The sequence below is a fragment of the Pseudochaenichthys georgianus genome, chromosome 4, assembly GCF_902827115.2.
Source record: "Pseudochaenichthys georgianus chromosome 4, fPseGeo1.2, whole genome shotgun sequence".
In the NCBI taxonomy this organism is placed as follows: domain Eukaryota; kingdom Metazoa; phylum Chordata; class Actinopteri; order Perciformes; family Channichthyidae; genus Pseudochaenichthys; species Pseudochaenichthys georgianus.
Window position 1 is genome coordinate 38,551,704 of NC_047506.1, and position 12,272 is coordinate 38,563,975.

Here is a 12,272-nt window from a genome sequence, read left to right on the forward strand (position 1 = left end):
ATGCGCTGTTTGAACGTCTTGCCTGGGCTTGTCTGACCGTTAACTTGGCAAAGTGTGAGTTTGCTAAGGCAACAGTCACCTACCTGGGTAAAGTAGTTGGCCAAGGACAGGTTAAGCCAGTGAGGCAAAGGTGCTGGCAATTGACCGGTTCCCTGTTCCCACAACCAGAAAAGAACTCTCTCGTTTCCTGGGCATGGTGGGGTACTATCGTGGGTTCTGTCAGAATTTCTCTACGGTGGTTGCGCCCCTCACCTCTCTTCTCAGCCCTATGGTCAAGTTTGAATTCTCCTCGATGTCAACAGGCTTTTGAGGCTGTGAAAACTGTGTTGTGCTCTGCTCCTGTCCTAGCAGCTCCCCAGATGGACCAGCCCTTCATTCTTCATGTGGATGCTAGTAAGGTTGGAGCTGGGGCAGTACTCGCGCAGGTTGATGAGAGCGGCTCCGAATGCCCGGCGAGTTTCTTCTCTAAGAAATGTAACTCATCAATTAAACTATTCGATCTTTAAAAAGGAGGCACTGGCACTCATCTGTGCGTCAAAACATTTTGAGGTGTATGTCGGGAGTGGAGTTGGGCCCCTGGTGGTCTATAAAGACCCTAACCTTTATGCACTCGCTCCAGAATCCAAATCAACGCCTTATGCGTTGGTGTCTCTTCCTCCAGCCTTTTCATCTGGACATCAGGCATGTCAAAGGTGTGGATAATACAGTGGCTGATGCCATGTCCAGGGCTATAACCTCTTAGGTTAACTAGTGTTTTCCTCCCTGCAAGGGTGTCTGTTTTTTCTAGTTGCCCTCTCTTAAAATGCTTCTTGGGTACCAAAGTTGCTGAGGGGTTGAGCAAGAGGCTACAGATGTGCTTGCAGGTTGTACGAACATTTCAAGGTTGACTTTGGTTGTGTCTATTGTGTTTGGTGGTTGTGTTTTTGTGCCTCAGGTTGGAGGATCCTAGTGGGTCCTCCATTTTAAGGGAGGGGGTGTGACGACCCCTCCCCCCTTCTGCCTGGCTGTGCTCCCTGCCTTGATGTCCTCTGGCAGGTACTGGGAGTGTCGTCCTGTTTGTGCCCGCCCATCAAGAGGCGGAGCCACAAGAAGGTATAAAGGTTGCCCAGCTGCAAGGATCACTCTCTGATTCAGATCCTGGCATGCTGCAGCAACCTCAGCCTACAGCCTGTGTTATGTGATGCACCCTCCAACATGCTACAACACCCTTCCACACACTGCTCACACGACAGTCTGATTCTTACATACACTATTCATCAGAGGTCTTTTTCTATAACCTGTTAAATAAACAGATATTTGGCATTTAACTCTGTGTGGCCTCCCTATTTGTTCCAGCCTTAAGGCAGGTTGTAACACATATTTTTCTAATCACTCCCCCCTCAAATGGAAATACATGTTTACATATATGGTGAAAAGCAAAAACACTCGGAATAAAGTATTTTCTTTTTAAAAAAAAAGTTTTTCGGATTTGATATGCCATGAACACCATATCCCTACACGCATTGCGGCTAAAACATCCAATCAGCGAGCTTAAACCATAGCTGTGGATCTTGAGTAATCAGTTCATTGGCTGTGTATCGCAATGATACTATGTCTATTTCCGGTTACTTTTATTTTGAAATTCAGTTCCTGACGGACCCCAAAAAAGCCTGAGATTATGGAATTAAATAAATAAATAAAAACAAGGATAATTGTGTGTTATTGGTGAGTAAATAACAGTGTGTTATTTAGAAAAGAATAACAAATTACAGATTTCAGTATTCTGAGGCTCTGACCCCCATTTATTTTCCTCACAGACGACAAAAAGAGTCCGACATTATACAATTTAAAATAAAAACAATAATCGTGGCTTGATATTGAGTAAGAACATGTTTTTATGAACCCCACAGCTTCCGGTCTTCTAAGACCCGACCGGACAAAAATACGTGCTGCAGGCACGAAACATACCAATAGAAATACATTGCTTTTAAAATCGTTCTGTGTGACACGAAAAAAAGGGGAAAATCGTGTTGGTGAACACCAATCAATAGATTAAATGTCGTGACTATAACACGAAATGCCGTGAGACTGGGTTGGAACGCACATATAGACAACCCACATATCCAAACATTCAGTAACATGCTACATGAGAGAATTCGGAGCAATATATGTATGAGGAGGCAGAGGCTTTGATGTGCTGAAGCTGTCTCAGCAGGCAGTGCACGACAACACGGCATCGACACAACGCTACAAGGAAGAGTCAAATTAACAAGCTGAGGGAGGAGAGGGTGGAGAGAGGAAAACAACAAAGTCCAAACAATAAACTGAGAGGTGGGGGGGGGAAGTCTGGGGAATGCTATACAGAGCCATGGCAAACAGCGGAATTACATTTACTCTAAACAGCTCCTCCACTGGCTGCGTTTTCCACTGGGGAGCACTCCTGTCAGCTCCTTGTGTCTTATTTTTCCATTTGAAAAAGGAAGATGCTATTGAAATCACTGAGGGGTGTTTTAAAGCTCTAAAAACACAGAGAGCCTGAAAGGAAACACTCCTTTCAATCACACAAAACAGGTGCAATGCAACAGCTTCTTAGCAGTCACGCAGAGCAGTGGGGTACGCCTCTGTTCCTGCCACATAAGTGCACATGAAAAGTGGCCTACATTTCACCAAATTGCCTGGGATTGTTTGAGTATGTATGAAGTACAGCACCAAACCCCGGAACGACTCACTTCTTCTTCTTCGTCTTGCCACCAGGAGACGCAATGATACTTCCGTTAGCGTACATGAGTGTCTAATGAGCCAGGCTTTTAAACAACACTGCAGCATCATCTTCAAAAAATAAATAAAGCTGATGTGTTATGTTTGTAGTAGGTAGACCCTAAAAGGGGTTCTCCTTGTAGAAAAATATATGCATTTTGAATAGAATAATACGGATCAGGACCTCGAGGTGGTGAACAGGATGACGAGGTGCCATTCGTGTTCGCCATCCCGAGGGGCCGGGTGGAGGAAGACGACGAGGACGCCTCGTTGTCTGGTACTTCCGGGTCCAGCGGCCAGGAGGATCCAGCACACAGGTCTGCGCGCCTGGACTTCCCCGCGGTGATGACCCTGACAGCGGAGCGTGTGGGCCTACCGCTCCCCCCACCGCTGCCACCGAGGCCAGTAAGCCGCCTTCGACAGGGGTTTTACGGCACAGGGCATCCGGCCTTCGTCTCGCCCCCGTTGCCAGATATCTGGCAGTGTGTGGAGCAGGGCTGTGCATCTTCACTGGTCTCACGATTCGATTCCGATTATCCTGCCAACGATTCGATTCAATTCGATATCCCGATGCATCACGATGCATCGCGATTCATACCAATGCATTGCATCCTCAATTTTCTATATTACTGCACATGGCTTATTTTTCATCAATGCATACATGCAGTAAATACATATGAACTCTCTTTTTATTATTTAGAAAGTGCTTCAGAAATCAATAACATAAATGTCTTGACATTAATTTATAAACCAAAATAAATGAATAGTATAGGTCTAGCCTCCCTATATCTGTGTGTGAAGTTGTGTGAAATAATGCTTCTGCAGTCTAGCTGCAGCTTCTAGCCACGGTCTTCTGTTAAAAAAAGGACACTGAATGTCCTGAATGAGGCATCACACACAGGACTTGAGTCTGAACACAGCAGACAACAGGAGTATTTACAATAGCATATACAAACAAAAATACTGCATGTGGGTGCACACTTACATTCTCTGTCTTACTGTTCCATAAATCCCATGAATGTATGAGATTAAATTATCTTCATTATATCTAAGTGAATAATAAAGTTTCTATCGGGTCACTATCAGCCTGTCACTCATTATTTTCAGGGAGGGGGCGGGGCTTGGACGAACGGAGAGGAGACGGTGATCACGGAAGCTTTTTTCCTCCTGCTTTCACAAACTTTACACACGTATATCGTCTGAAAATTGCTAGAGGACATTCATACTTTGCAATCCAAGACTTAATTAAATCCACCAAAAACCTGACATGATTGTAACGCAATTATTTTTGAAAAACATAAATCCCTGTGCCGCAGCGACACGGAGTGATTCAGAGCGGGTCCTTCTGCTATTGGTTCTGGACTGGTGTTCTTGTGTTGGTGGATAAAGTAGACTGCTCCGTGTTGCTGTGCCGCTGTCACGTCTGTTCCCTGATCTCTGCGTCACCGACCGATTTGATATTAAAGTGACAGAAAAAAACGTTATAGTAAAGCCGCGGCCGGAAAATCAGGAAGCAACGTTACTACGCTATAACCGATTATCTTCCGTCACTGCTTCGATACCAAATCGTCCACGTCCGCATCGCAATGCATCGTAGAAACGATTATTGTCAACACCCCTAGTGTGGAGGCGACATGGTGGGAGCCATTGAGGACGAAGGCCCCAATAGCAGCCATGGCAGGTATCAACAGGGTGCAGGGCCGCTCGGACACGGCGTGTCCCGGTGTGCCCCTCCTCGACGAGAGCCTGGCGGCCCATCTGCTTCCGCAGGCAGCTGGTTGGGCGGAGAGAAAGAAACCTCTGCCCCCGCTGTCACGGGACCGAGATACCCTAGAATATTTGGATAAAATATTCAGGCTCGGGACACAGATGGCGGTTGCGGCTAATAATCTTGGCGTGTTGGGTGTCTCCCTGATTACCCCTCAGACGGACACCCCCGCCCTCCCGTCTCATGGCGGTAGCGATTATCCGGACCGCTGCATTGGTCAGATGAATAATCTGATCCATGGGGTGGCCGCCTCAGCGGGGCGGGTGATGTCCTTGGCAACAATGGCGTCGCGTCACGTGTGGTTAGGATTTACCGCCATATCCAAGAAGGACCGAGAGGATCTCCTTGGAGCCCCCGTGTATTGGGTTTCTGCACCTTGCAGTTGCAATTTAGTTGCTTTTATCCTGGATTAAGTGTTTAAGTCATGGATGTGTAAAGTTTAACTTCTTCATATTTGTATAACATGATAATTTAGAGTTCACTCATGAAGTATAACGCTCAGCTGTCAGTAAGCTTGTCTATATTGTGGTGACTCATCAAGTTGAAAATCAGCGTCGTATACTAGGGCCGCTTAGCGAGATCTCGTTTGTTAGGGTTAGTTAAGCCAGATAACTCAAACATATCCAGGGTCTGTTGAACTGGCTTCGTAGTACTACAGGCCTCATATCAGAACAAGCTATTGCAGCATAATCTTATTTATCCATTCTGCTCACTACTTTCCAACACATGTCACTCAAACCTAACTTTTTTAAATATTTAAAACTGTCTTACTCTGAAGCATTTATTTGTGAAAGACAATTGATGATTTTAGGGTTTAAGTATCCCTCTAATGCAGGGGTCTCAGACTCCATTTACCTGGGGGCCGCTGGACGTAGAGTCTGGGCACGTCTGGGCCGCTTCAAGTATTCCACAAAAAATGTATTAAAAAATACAACATTAACAGTTCTTCAACATCTTCTTAACATGAACGGTTCTTCACAACATAACTATTTACAGTTGCTCTTGCCTACTCCTTGCTGGTAGAGACCTGGCAGCGCTTCCTCTCACACAGCTGAGCCACATTTGGTTTGAGGGAGGCCGTTGAAACCCTTAGTATGGCTTGAAGATGTTCATCAGTAAGTCTGGACCTGTACTTTGACTTATTGAAGTTCATGGTGGAGAAGAGCTGTTCACACACATATGTGCTCCCAAAAAGGCACATGGTCCGCTTGAACATCCTGGAAAGCTCAGGGAAGGAGGGGGGCAATTCTCTCATGAACTGTCCAAGCTTGTCTGCTTTCCCATTCACTTCCCTGAACTTGGCTTTGAGCTCAGAATTGCACTGCAGGTCAATGAGCTCCATTTGAAGCACACCAGGGGCATTTTCCACATCAAAGGAGAAGGGGTCTGCAAACATTTGGAAAGTGGCTCTGTGTGTCTTGAAGTCTGCAAACCGCTGATCAAATTCCTCCTGTAGCTTCACAATGGCATCAACATACTTCTCACCACTGAATGCTGTGCCCCTGTCCATGAGAGCCTTGCATGCTGGGAAATGGCAGAGGTTTTTCTGAGGGAGCTGGGCTTTCCATAACACCAGTTTTGTAGAGAATGCTTTGACATTGTCATATGCTGCACTGACAAGCTGGCCCTGGCCCTGCAACTTCTTATTCAGTGCATTCAGCACAGAAAGTTTTGATGTAGACATGACTGGGCGATATATTTTCCTTCCACTCTGTCACTTTTGGATCACTCACTGCACGCATTTGATTGACGTGGCGGAGTTCCCTCGGAGGGGGGAGGGGCGAGGGAACTGCGCGCAGCAGTTCCCTGCCAGCAGCGGGATCAATCCAAAAATGTAATTAAAATTTGAAAACGTAAACGCGCGGGCCAGATTAACACTATTACATGATATCAACAACGGGGCCATGAGAAACTGTCTCGCGGGCCGCGTCTGGCCCGCGGGCCTGGAGTCTGAGACACCTGCTCTAATGGGTAGACCCCATTTCTTTTGATTCATTTATAGAAATATTTCCCAGTAATAAAAACAGTATTTGGCAGTTGAATAAAGTCTGGTTGATATGAATAATGAGGTGTCCTTTCACATCTTCTGTTCTTCTGAGCTGTATTAGCACAGGGGACTGGAGCGCAGACAGCCAGCATCTGTCTCTCTCTCTCTTAAACACATCCCCTCACACATACACACACACTCTTACACAGCAGTCCAGACATCTGGCGGGGCTCTACAGGGTCTTGGTAGTGGGACTCTTACAAGGACTAAAGATACTTCAGCGGTAATGACACGTCCCCATTGGCCAGACCGGGCAGAAAAACAGGAAGTAGGGACAAGACTGAGGGTCGGAGAGGTCATCCATCTTGGGAGGGGGATTTAAATACAGTAGCAACGAGTCACAGAGATACAGAGAGATATAATGTCCTCTGCCTGAGGCCAAGGTAGAACATGTGTTTCAGGGAATGACCAGATTCCCAAATATGTATAATTGCATTGAGCTTTACTTTATTTAGTGCTTATAATAAAAATGAGTTTAATAAAGGTTTGAAAACACTTTAAAAAAGGGAGAAGTATTTGTTTCCCACGTCATATGAAGGCTATTTTTAAATCTGGCATGAGTAGAAAGGTTGAATTTCCAGCTTCAATACGATTTGGCTTTAAAGAGGTCCTATTATGCTTTTCCCTAACCGGCAGTGTGTTATATATGTTATATGTGCATGTAAATGGTCTGCAAAGGATAAAATCCAAATGTTAGGAGTTTCTCTCCCACACACTTCCCCCCCCCCCCAGAAACGCTTCCATTGGACTCCTTTGATTACTTCCGCAACATAATGAGATCACTATGCAACACCCGCACTGCTATTGGTAGCGCTCCAACACATTGAATGTGATAGGGGTAGGACATCTCTAAGCGGTTGACCAATCACAACAGTTCTGGCGAGCTAACCAATCAGAGCAGACTGGGCTCTGGTTTCAGACAGTGGTGAAAAGAGGGGCTGCAGCACAGGCAGTATGAGAAAAATAAAGAGTTTTTTTAACATTAAAGCATGGAGACATGTCACAGTAGAGGCACTAAATACTAATATGAACCTGAGAACTGGCATAATATCTTCTCTTTAAATGAAATGATCTTTGCGATATTCAAAGTCACAATATCGAGAAGCAGCTAAGTGGACAATTATTCTGTGGGCATGTTTCCCCTTTATGAACAATGTCAGTGTATAGGCATATTAGAAATTGGGTAAAGAAAGGGCTATAACATGCAACAAGCACATTTATTTGAATAACTTGTGTTTTGTGACAGAAAGCACACAAACAGGTAGAGCATAATGCAAGGTTTTTTTTACAATTATTACAGCCTGATTTAGTGTTAAATACCGAGAGAAACATGATTTTTCCGGTTTTCCCAAACTTAAATAGGCAAGTATATGTTAACTTGACTAATAAAAAGGCACTTACATATGGCAGGGTTTCCTCCTGGGTTGAGGGTTACTCTGAAGGCTTGATGCCAGGTGTGGCTTCCAGGGGGGGCGTCACATGGGTCAATGTAAAGCAGAACACCTCCAAAACCCAGTTCAGACAGGAGGGATAGCTGGAGGCACACAATAAGAAACATGTTATGCTAAAAATGCTTTAATTGTGCAGGCAAGACTGCGACAACTCATATCTCAGCATGATTCAAAACCTTTTTTATTTCATTTTAGCACGTGTTCGTTGTTTTCAAAGATGTTAAAGTAAAAGGAAATAACTGCCAATTTACACATCACAGCTGTTATACAACACATGCCAAGAGAAATAACAAGCCCTTTACTTTGCATATGCATCACTCTAATCATCTCATAGCCAACTTTGAGTTTCTACTTCATTTTGTGTTAGGGAGGTGGGGTTGTGTACATTGTTGTTGAAACGGTAGCGGTACTTATTTTTGACTGGTTGGAAAGAGGCTTGCACACAAAAGTCTTCCACATCTCTCTATGGCCCTTGTTTGTTAAAATAAAGAGCAGGGCTGGGCTCGTTAACGGATTCATTCATTAACGCAGACAATCATTTTATCGAGCATTAAGATTTGTTGTATTATTCCGTATATAAGTCTGTTGCTCACTGGCTCTGAAGTCACATACAGAAAAACCATGGGTTACAGGAGGGGTGGGATGTTGATCAGTATTGGCTTAGGATGGGCGTCATCACGAGTCCCAACCAATGAGAGCATTTTGGGGTGGGCCTCACATGAACCGAAACAGTGCGGCCGGATGTTGTGTCACGGCAATTGTTGTGGCCGCAAGGCATTGTGGGACAGCATTTTCTCCTTTCCTTTCGTAAAGGAAGGTCCAGTGCTTCCTTGGATAAAGGAGGTTATAAAGGAAGTTTCAAAGCTCCTTTCCGATCATTCACTCCTGTATTCACCAAGTCTTACCGGTTTGTTCCTTGTTTTGTTTTGTTTATTTTCCTCTTGTTTCACATTGTCTGCTCCTATAGTTTATTTTAGTTATTTTGCCCCAGCTTTAATACGATAAAGCTCGCTTTTGTTAACACTTTTATACCTGCCTGCCCTCTTTTATTCTGCAATTGCGTCCTGATTTTCTTTCCCCCTTGTGTAATTTCTGGGTAGAAAATGCAGTGTAAATGTACCACAACTTATGGCTGTGTCTCAATTCGGAGGCTGCATTTGTAGACCGCATACGTCACTTCCACCGAAAGAAGGCTGTCCCAATTTTAAAAAAAGACGAGACTCCTCCGAATGCGGCCCACGAATGCAGCCTTCTTTTCCCGGATTTGGAGGATACATCTGATGTATCCTTCGCGGTCTACCATATCCCAGGCTGCAATGCGCAATGGAAGAGTGAGTTTTTTAAATTCTGGAGAAATGGATCTGCTAGAGAAGGACCCCTAATCTGAAAAGTGCACAGCGGATCATCAGGACAGAGCTGCCATCCACCTGGACCCCCCGAGGTGCTGGAGAAAGCAAAACGGCGATCAGGAACATCCTCCACCCAGACCTCTGCTTACTGCCGTCCTACAGACTTGTGTCTTAGTTTCAGAATTTGATTTTGTATGTGTCCTTTCTTTTAATAGATATTTAACGATTATAGCTTGAGTCTGTCTGATTACACAAACAGTTGCTTCTACACTGAACAAAAATATAAATGCAACACTTTTGTTTTTGCTCCCATTTTTCATGAGATGAACTCAAAGATCTAAAACATTTTCTATATACACAAAATAACCATTTCTCTCATATTGTTCACAAATCAGAAAAAATCTGTGATAGTGAGCACTTTGCCGAGATAATCCCACCTCACAGGTGTGGCATATCAAGATGCTGATTAGACAGCATGATTATTGCACAGGTGTGCCTTAGGCTGGCCACAATAAAAGGCCACTCTAAAATGTTCAGTTTTATCACACAGCACAATGCCACAGATGTCGCAAGTTTTGAGGGAGCGTGCAATTGGCATGCTGACAGCAGGAATGTCCACCAGAGCTGTTGCCCGTGAATTGAATGTTCATTTCTCTACCATAAGCCGTCTCCAAAGGCGAATTTGCCAGTACATCCAACCGGCCTCACAACCGCAGACCACGTGTAACCACACATCCAGCATGTTCACCTCCAAGATCGTCTGAGACCAGCCACTCGGACAGCTGCTGCAACAATCGGTTTGCATAACCAAAGAAACCGTCTCAGGGAAGCTCATCTGCATGCTCTTCGTCCTCATCGGGGTCTCGACCTGACTCCGGTTCGTCTTCGTAACCAACTTGAGTGGGCACATGCTCACATTCGATGGCGTCTGGCACGTTGGAGAGGTGTTCTCTTCACGGATGAATCCTGGTTTTCACTGTTCAGGGCAGATGGCAGACAGCGTGTGGCGTCGTGTGGGTGAGCGGTTTTCTGATGTCAATGTTGTGAATCGAGTGGCCCATGGTGGTGGTGAGGTTATGGTATGGGCAGGCGTATTTTATGGACGACGAACACAGGTGCATTTTATTGATGGCATTGTGAATGCACAGAGACACCGTGACGAGATCCTGAGGCCCATTGTTGTGCCATTCATCCACGACCATCACCTCATGTTGCAGCATGATAATGCACGGCCCCATGTTGCAAGGATCTGTACACAATTCCTGGAGGCTGAAAACATCCCAGTTCTTGCATGGCCAGCATACTCCCGGACATGTCACCCATTGAGCATGTTTGGGATGCTCTGGATCGGCGTATACAACAGCGTGTTCCAGTTCCTGCCAATATCCAGCAACTTCGCACAGCCATTGAAGAGGAGTGGACCAACATTCCACAGGCCACAATCAACAACCTGATCAACTCTATACCCAGACCCCCCCAATAAAGCAAAACTGCACATTTCAGAGTGGCCTTTTATTGTGGCCAGCCTAAGGCACACCTGTGCAATAATCATGCTGTCTAATCAGCATCTTGATATGCCACACCTGTGAGGTGGGATGGATTATCTCGGCAAAGGAGAAGTGCTCACTATCACAGATTTTTTCAGATTTCTGAACAATATTTGAGAGAAATGGTTATTTTGTGTATATAGAACATGTTTTAGATCTTTGAGTTCATCTCATGAAAAATGGGAGCAAAAACAAAAGTGTTGCATTTATTTCTTTGTTCAGTGTATATACTTGCTGCACATATAATACAAATAAACAACTCCATAAACACACTTTTGCTGATATTTGTGTTACTGCTGGTGATGTTAAATAACATGATTGATTTCCTCTGTCTCAATGATGAAAGTTATAATAATAGAAGACATGAAGCTGCAGAGAGAGGATGCATATGTTCTTACCTCTACTTTGTGATTAGATGAAAATCAAAATGCTAAATTAAATTAAAATAGTAATTGTTAAATACATTGTTTATTTCATTTACTGAGATTTTAACCATTATTTACAACATGTGAACATACGCAGTGGAATAATAGGATATCTCTAGGTCATTCAACTGTCTTAAGTTCTGTTTAATTTTATTAATACAAAAAATAGATCATAGAAAATGTTTAATTGTGTATTTCAGCAGAGCGGAGGGTCACGGTGCTGCTGGACCTGGAGGTGCTGACCTGGGGTCAGTGGGACATCATCTGGGCTGGTTCAGGGGAAGAAGGAGAATATAAACTGTTATAATCACAGCTATATATTAAGATTAGAAAACTAATATTGTTATTGTAAGAATCAATCTATACAACATGCTTTTTTTCATTAAAAAAACGTATTGTTTTATTAGTACAGAAAAATTAAGATTTATTTAAAATATGAAATAATATGATTAAATTACATCAGCTATATATAGCCTAATGTACTTGTTAACTTACTAATGTAACATTACTGGGGGCTAAAGGAACAGCTTCATCTTATTTACCTGGCCATGGTCCTCTTTATTTTCGGTGATCTCCACAAAATGGTTAAAGTAAAAAAATAAAAGTAACGTTTCTGGATCTTTTTCAGCTGAGATAGCTTGTAAGCTAATTTGCTAGCAGGCTGCTGGAGCAGCGCAACCGAACAGCGCGTATCACGTGACTTAAATACGAAGCGCTCCGTAGGCTAGACCGTCTCATTTCGTAGGTCGCTCGGTCCAGGCTACCCGGGCCCTTTCTCATTTCATCAAATCCCCCTCCTCGACTCCTCGACTCCTCGGTCCTCCGGTAGTGACCCGGAAATGAATTTCAGCGCGCCATGTTGAAGGACATCTAATTTCTCTAAATGCACTTCGAGGACCGAGGATCGAGCTTCGAGGAGGCTCTCTGAAGGAGCTATAACCGAGGAGAC

The 12,272-nt window shown here is 44.3% G+C and overlaps 1 protein-coding gene across 1 annotated transcript in view; it reads right to left on the reverse strand.

The window, feature by feature from the left end:
• LOC117445970 (inactive N-acetylated-alpha-linked acidic dipeptidase-like protein 2) overlaps positions 1-12,272 on the reverse strand; it is a 656,924-nt gene that overhangs the window by 412,516 nt on the left and 232,136 nt on the right. Inside the window, exon 6 of the mRNA XM_034081942.1 lies at positions 7,953-8,085. Within this exon, the coding sequence (XP_033937833.1) occupies positions 7,953-8,085 (133 nt within the window). The remainder of the gene's footprint in view (positions 1-7,952; positions 8,086-12,272) is intronic.